This window comes from Apium graveolens, chromosome 11 (assembly GCF_009905375.1).
Source record: "Apium graveolens cultivar Ventura chromosome 11, ASM990537v1, whole genome shotgun sequence".
NCBI classification, from domain to species: domain Eukaryota; kingdom Viridiplantae; phylum Streptophyta; class Magnoliopsida; order Apiales; family Apiaceae; genus Apium; species Apium graveolens.
The window spans coordinates 79,838,512-79,846,850 of NC_133657.1; the positions used below are offsets into that span (position 1 = coordinate 79,838,512).

At 29.7% G+C, this 8,339-nt stretch overlaps 1 protein-coding gene across 13 annotated transcripts; it reads right to left on the minus strand.

Annotated features, from left to right (window-relative positions):
* Window positions 1-946: 946 nt before the first annotated feature.
* Window positions 947-4,519, minus strand: LOC141697555 (uncharacterized). Of its 13 annotated transcripts, none has more exons than XM_074501979.1 (6): window positions 3,819-4,519; window positions 3,585-3,635; window positions 3,378-3,428; window positions 3,136-3,186; window positions 2,904-2,954; window positions 947-2,333 (listed from the first exon to the last, which is right to left on the minus strand). In XM_074501979.1, the coding sequence occupies exons 1-6, from the start codon at window positions 4,435-4,437 to the stop codon at window positions 1,654-1,656; spliced, it is 1,503 nt and encodes a 500-aa protein (XP_074358080.1). In that variant the 5' UTR covers window positions 4,438-4,519; the 3' UTR covers window positions 947-1,653. The 13 variants fall into 13 exon arrangements, with proteins under 13 accessions (XP_074358080.1, XP_074358079.1, XP_074358082.1 ...); XM_074501978.1 differs by having other exon boundaries at window positions 2,904-2,957; XM_074501981.1 differs by lacking the exon at window positions 3,585-3,635 and having other exon boundaries at window positions 2,904-2,957.
* Between the last annotated feature and the right edge of the window lie 3,820 nt (window positions 4,520-8,339).

An 8,339-nucleotide genomic window follows, 5' to 3' on the forward strand; every position in this document is an offset into this window, starting at 1 on the left:
AAGTTTACAGACATTGTATCCTCGCCTCCGGGATCTTCTCCATTTACTTTGAGAAGTATTGTTTATAATTATTCAGGTGGATTTCCTTTCAATATTTTCCAGTTATGGCCTTGTCACATGCCAATAATTAACATTGTTGGTTATATGCATAAAGATCAACAGGATACAAAGTAGAAACTGTACCAAGAGAATGAACACTTTACTATGTAAGTCATACTAAAGAAAATATTTAGAGGAGCTAAAATCTGGAACCACTAATTTCATTTGTTAAAATGTGCCTAGCTATTTAAATGGGAGGAAGCAAGAATTGAAGAGAATAATCCCTGAAGAAATTGTAAATTCACAAGTGAACGGGTGACAAAGTTTAGCACAAAGTTTGGGGTTGCAAATACAAGCTTAGGCTAACAAAACCTCACTCCGAATTCCGAAAGGCTTTTCTTTTTGGTAAATAGAAAAACAAACCATGTTGAAAATTTTACTGCTAGCTGCAAAGCTGATAATTAGGTAATGACTAGAAGTTTACTATTGTGATAAAGGCAGACGAGGACCTTTCAAGGTTTTCAACAAACTGGACTATCCCTAGCTGACAAGAGGACTGCTCCTCAAATCTACAGCAACCAATTACCTGAGCCAAAAAATGGAAAAACCATGGCAAGATGATTTGAGAAAGCTAGTCTGAACAATCACGCAGCAAGACTGATATGACAAGGATACATTGCAAACCAAACCTAATAACAAGATCCTGAGTAATCAACATTATATTCAGCATACAGACTACACAGACCACAAAACTAATTAACAGGCCGAGTTGAAATAACAGGTAAATTAGCTGATAAATTACAAACAATATATTATTCAGGCTCAACATACCCAACACATGAGAAGCAAAACTAGATATTTTTTATGAGCAATCCGGTATAAATTGGTAGAAAAGACACATCTGTAGTTTTGATAATTATGGGACTTCCACAAATTCTAAGCAATGTCACCAAAATTTATACATTAGACCTTGAGCTTACACATCCAAAGCTAAGCAAACGCAGCTAACACAAAGCTTACTTAGCACGTTACATAACCGGATGGTGTTGACCAAATAAAAGATTTACGAGACTTCCATGAATCTAAAAGCCATGTCACCGACAAAAAAATCAAAGCTAGAGCAAATGCAACTAACAAAAAGCCAAAACCAGATAGGCTCAGACTGAATACAAGACTCAGGACATGTGACACATAACCTGGAATCTCAGACCGACCCATAAAAGAAGTTTTACAATCTTTAACTGAATCTACTGTTAGTTGATAATTCGGGTACAACTGAAGTTTCATTGTCCTGGAACAGACCCTCGAGAACCTTCAACATTTATACATAGTGCACTGCTAGCTGACAATCACAAAATGATTTACGGCCCGAACTAGTTGGCATCAAGATGGGTAATTGATTAAAGGAAGTAGGTTTCAACATCACACTGCAAGACCAATTGATTAAGGAGATACAAACCTTACCAGATCCGATCAAAAGGACTTCTACTAGCTAACCTTGAATATTGCATATAGATTAAACAGGCTATGTTTCACTGTTTAAAAGATCAGTACATCTTCTGTTCATGGAGACGTGATTTTTCATACTACATAGTAAAAACCAAGATCAAAACATCAAGTGGTCATATTTCTCCACTTGTCCTTCAAATCAACCTCTGTTCTTTCATCAAATATATCCCTGTACATATTTAAGATAAGCTTCCAGTTTCCCAAACCATACTTATGCACACCTTCTCTTAAAGTGTCCTCCTCTAGGTTACTCCAGAACCTGCGTTTTCTTCTTAAAAGTATTGGATCATGTTTTTTCAGAGGAGTGACCAGTCTTTTCTTAGGGCTGGATAAGTGAGGCCTAGTTCCAAGATCAGCTGACCCATCAATAGATTCATCCCACTCATAAGTACGGGCAGTTTTATTTCGTTCCATTAGGCTGGGCTTAGTTGCATTCTTTTGATGAGTACTGCCTTCATTTCCAAGATTACTGTTCTCTGCAGGAATAACATCAGTTCTCTTGTCAACAGTACCCATTTTTGACACAACATTCTTGGCTACTTCTAAAGCTTCAGGAAGAGGGTCCTTCACCATTCCTTGTAACTCTAAACTACTTGAACGGAGGTTTTCCTGTAATTTAGTAACTTCGGGGCTAGACAGGAAACCATAATTGTTGTGAGGTGATGCATCAGACTGTTCATCATTATCAACAATCTTGACTCCCCTTGATGTTCTAGGCGTCAATCTTTTATGTTGCTTTGCAGCACGAATCTTACTTCTGCGATGCACAGTTCCCTCCTGCACATCTGAATGAGGACAAAAGACAACATATTAATAACATATATGCACTTAAGGAGCATGTTATATGTACAAAAACCTATTATCCGTGGTTATTTTACCGACTTGGAATTACATGGATGATGGTCAAAGCATACAGCTATTAATCAAGGAAATATACAGTAGATAATAAGTTAATAACAATATCACACCAAAAACCTCAAAATATCGTTCTGCAAGTCTCCTTCTAAAGAAATCCACATGCTATAAATGTATTCATTAATTTCTTCTATTAATAAGATAGTTATCATATTCTGAAGCAGGCATATCTGAAAATGTAATCTGAAATTTAAATTTCAGATTAATTAGAATATATTACGCCACAAAATAGTAAACTTCCCAAGTTTTCTTTTTAAACTGCCAAGACACATATATAAAACACAAAAGCCCCAATAGAATACTCTGCAAACTGCAAAGTGCATACATATATATATATATATATATATATATATCCAATTGATGCAAAGCGCATACATATAACCAATCAAAACAAGAGAAAACATACACACAATTCTTACATAATCATAAGTTATACACACCTTTTTGACCTTGTTCAGTCAATGTACCATCATCCTGAGCCAATGTATCACCTACTAATGACAAATTAGAGTATTTTACGCCAAAAAGTTCTAATATTTCTTTTAAATTTGACAAGACACATATATAAAACACAAAATCCCCAAAATAGTACTTTGCATAGGTGTGTGTGCATAACCGATCGAATCAAGAGAAACATACAAAATAATCACATAATTATAAACTTATACACACCTTTTTCACCTTGTTCAGACAATGTACCATCATCCCGAGCCAATGTATCACCTAGCAATGATAGATTAGAACATGTTACGCCGTAAAGTTCTAATTTTTCTTTTTAATTTGACAAGACACGTATATAAAAAACACAAAAGCCCAAAACGAGTTCTCCGCATAGGTGTGTGTAGATAACAAATTGAAACAAGAGAAACATACCCTGATACACAATAATCACGTAATTATAAATTTATACACACCTTTTTGACCTTGTTCAGTCAATGTACCATCATTTTGAGCCAATGTATCACCTACCGATGACAAATTAGAGTATTTTACACCAAAAAGTTATAATATTTCTTTTAAATTTGACAAGACACATACATAAAACACAAAAGCCCCAAAACAGTACTCTGCATAGGTATGTGTATAGACACAATAATCACATAACTATAATTTATACACACCTTTTTCACCTTGTTCAGTCAATATACCTTGACCCTGAGCCAATGTATCACCTAACAATGATAAATTAAAATATTTTACGCCATAAAATTCTACTTTTTTAATACGGACAAGAGACAAATATAAAACACAAAAGCTCCAAAAGAATACTCTGCAGCATAGGTGCATACATAAAAGTAATTGAAAGAAGAAAAAAAAAACACAATAATCCACATAATTAAGAATGTATACAACACCTTGTTCAGTCTCCTCCGAGCCAAACAATAGATTGACTATAGCATCATCCTGAGTAACAACTTCAAGAAAAGACGGACCGATCACCTCCTTAGCTTCCTCGACAAAACCCCGAACCGCCTGAACAACACCAACCCCACATTTCCATTTATCCAACAAAACCTTCCTGACACTACAATCCCTCAATGCCGCCACAATATCCTCCTTCCAACTCAGCAACTCATCCGAAAGCAACCCGACATCCCCAAATTTGAGCATACCCCCAACCCTAACAATCCAAATGTCCTTAACCGCCTTTTGGAAACACTCAACCTCATCATCTTGAAGAAACTTAAGGGTACAATGTACAGCCACAGCACAATAAGCCCTTTTAATAGATTGAACAGTGTTGAGATTCTCCCTATGATGAAGCTCTTCAATCTGTTCCAGTAAGCATAAAAGATCAAGTGTAGGAGTGGAGATAAGAGAGTCGATGTTTCTTAAAAGAAGAAGCTTTTTGAGTTTGGAATCAGAATCAGAAAGAGGGAGAGTGGAAAGTAAAGATGAAAGAGTAGAATCGTCAATGGGTTGTCGGACAAAGAAGTCAAGAATCCAACGACCGATGTCTTCGTCCATTTCCATTTCCCTAAACCCTAATTATTTACCCCAACTTGTCGGTAGTCACTGCTGACTGGTCTAATGTATCTGCTGAGCTTATGACAACCACCGCTGAGTAGCCGTATTCATTCAAGATTTTAAAGTATTTTTTAGGATTTTTGAAATTTCAATTTGGATTTTAAAAAATACTTTAAAATCTAATGGTATTCAACCATGGTTGTTCAAAGTCTTTTAAAATCTAAGGGTATTCAATTTAGATTTTAAAAAGTCCTAAATCTGATGGTATTCAATTTGGATTTTAAAAAATCCATCAAAATCTAATGGTATTCAAAATTCCATGGAGTTTTTTTTTATTTGATAATTTTGTGGATTTTGATGGATTTGTTAGTACATTTTTTATCCTTTGAAATCTCTCTAAACTCCATGAGATTTTAATGGATTTGAGAAAAATTTAATTAAAATCATCAAGACTCTACAACATTTTCTATCAACTCTCTTAAAATCCATGTCAAATTGAAATTAACAAAAATCTTTCAAAATCCATATATAATTATCAATCCTTTAAAATCTAGATTAAATACACCCCCTAAATCTCGAGTTTTATTTCATTTATTTAATTATAATCTTACGAAATATCTATCTATCTATCTATTATTATATTATTAGGGTTTTGGTAATCCTACAAAATATTTCATTTGTTTAATTATAATCTTACGAAATATCTATCTATCTATTATCTATCTATCTTACGAAACAGTAATCTTGCCGCATTATAACCATTTGTTCTTATTTTCTAATTTTATTATTACTTTCCATTTATTATCAATTGTATAATGAGTTAAAAATTTAAAAATAAATTAGATATATAATCGGATAAATAATTAAAATATTAGTTTTAATGAGAAAAAATAAAAAACCTAAGATAGTAACTGAAATGTATGAATGGAGTATTGCAAGTATGATTGTTTATTAATCGAAAGGTGTCGTCTTCTCTGAAACTTTTTTGAGTAAATTCTAATCAAACTATTTTAATTTAAATTTTAAATATGTCAAAATTACGTATAATAACACATTTGTACTCCTTAATAAGTTATGATGAATTAAATATTTTATATAAACAATTTTTAATTTTTAAAAAAACAAATGAGAACAAAATAATAATAAAAAACCCTCCCGCAATGAGTCATAGCGGGAGTTGTTCAGCCCAGCCCCAACATATATAAAATATTGCGGCGGGTGGTTAAAGAGCCACCTACAGCAATGTTTCATTGCACTAGCCGCAATGAAACAATGTTGTAGGTGGTAGAGGGTATTTTTTTTATTTGTTACGAAAAAATATTTAGCATTCCGGAGGCTGAGTTGTTTTATATTTTTTTATTGCTAACGAAAATCGATAAAATTTCATTTTTTTTAGTTTTCCACATTTTCAATTTTTGGCATTATATTCGTTTACTATAAATTAAAAATTGATAAATTAAATTGGACAAGTACAAGAAAAAAAAAACATAAAACTCACAATATTAAAAAAACATAAAACTCAAAATATTCCGTTATAATAAAAATTCGAAAATACTATTTCGAACAAATAATTAAAAAATACTTTTTCACTCAAAAATTTTAAATTCAATATTAAATTTAAATATTTTAGTTTAAAATATTTATTCAAAAATATCAAAATATAAGTTCGAAAAAATATTTAAAAATCCATTTTTAACAAAAAAAAATAAATTTGAAAAATAAAGCGAGCAAAAACCGTTACATTTAAAACAATCTCCTCCAACAATGTTTCATTGCACTGACCATAATGCCATAATGAAACAATGTTGTAGGTGGCAGAGGGTATATTTTTTTATTTGTTACGAAAAAATATTTAGCATTCCGGGGCTGAGTTGTTTTATATTTTTTTATAGCTAACGAAAATCGATAAAATTTCATTTTTTTTTTAGTTTTCCTCATTTTCAATTGTTGGCATTATATTCGTTTACTATAAATTAAAAATTGATAAATTAAATTGGACAAGTATAAGAAAAATAAAAAAAACATAAAACTCACAATATTAAAAAAATATAAAACTCACAATATTCCGTTATAATAAAAATTCGAAAATACTATTTCGAACAAATAATTAAAAAATATTTTTTCACTCAAAAAATTTAAATTCAATATTAAATTTAAATATTTTAGTTTGAAATATTAATTAAAAAATATCAAAATATAAGTTCGAAAAAATATTTAAAAATTCATTTTTAACAAATAAAATAAATTTGAAAAATAAAGCGAGTAAAAACCGTTACATTTAAAACAACCTCCTCCAGCAATGTTTCATTGCACTAGCGCAATGAAATAATGCTGTAGGTGGTACAGAGTATTTTTTTTATTTGTTACGAAAAAATATTTAGCATTCCGGGGGCTGAGTTGTTTTATATTTTTTTATAGCTAACGAAAATCGATAAAATTTCATTTTTTTTAGTTTTCCACATTTTCAATTTTTGGCATTATATTCGTTTACTATAAATTAAAAAAATTGATAAAGTAAATTGGACAAGTACAAGAAAAATAAAAAAAACATAAAAGTCACAATATTAATAAAACATAAAACTCACAATATTCTGTTATAATAAAAATTTGAAAAATACTATTTCGAACAAATAATTAAAAAATACTTTTCCACTCAAAAATTTTAAATTTAAATATTTTAGTTTAAAATATTAATTCAAAAATATCAAAATATAAGTTCGAAAAAATATTTAAAAATTCATTTTTAACAAAAAAAATAAATTAGAAAAATAAAGCGAGGAAGAACCGTTACATTTAAAACAACGTTCTCCAGCAATGTTTCATTGCACTAGCCGCAATGAAATAATGCTATAGGTGGCAGTGGGTATTTTTTTTATTTGTTACGAAAAAATATTTAGCATTCCGGGGGCTGAGTTATTTTATATTTTTTTATAGCTAACAAAAATCGTTAAAATTTCATTTTTTTTAGTTTTCCACATTTTTAATTTTTGGCATTATATTCGTTTACTATAAATTAAAATTTGATAAATTAAATTGGATAAGTACAAGAAAAATAAAAAAAAAACATAAAACTCACAATATTAAAAAAAACATAAAACTCAGAATATTCCCTTATAATAAAAATTCGAAAATACTATTTCGAACAAATAATTAAAAAATACATTTTCATTCAAAAAAATTAAATTTAATATTAAAATTTAAATATTTTAGTTTAAAATATTAATTCAAAAATATCAAAATATAAGTTCGAAAAAATATTTAAAAATTCATTTTTAACAAAAAAATAAATTAGAAAAAATAAAATAGGTAAACACTGTCCTCCAACAATGTTTCATAACAAACAATGTTGTAGGGGTTGCCGCAATGTTTCAATGCGGCACGTGGTTGCACCCATATTATTATTATCTATTATCTATTATCTATTATTATTATTATATTAATAATAGCCCAACATGGGGCAATATTACTTAAAATATCTAATTTACCTCTCTTTTCATAAATTGTAAAAAACTTGTTATTAAAGGGAATCGAACCCAGGTTTTCAAGTTACAATAGCAATCAACTTACCACTCTGCCGCTTATTCACATTAGTCTTTCACCATGCATATAATATAAGTACGTGTGATCGAGACTTATTGTTATCTCAAAATTTTGAGACATTTTGTTATTCGTAAAATGTCTAATTACTCTTAAAAGTTAGTGAGACATAAAATTCAATTTTCTGATCATAAACTCTTTATATTTGATAAAAATACAATAACTTTTTATTAAAAAATTATAAGTTTTAAGTAATTATAAATGTGTTAATGAATACATAATTAAAATATACATAGTATTATATATTTAAAAATAAATAAACATTCACGGGTATAAAGAGCCATTAAACTTCAGCTTATTTCGAATTCAAA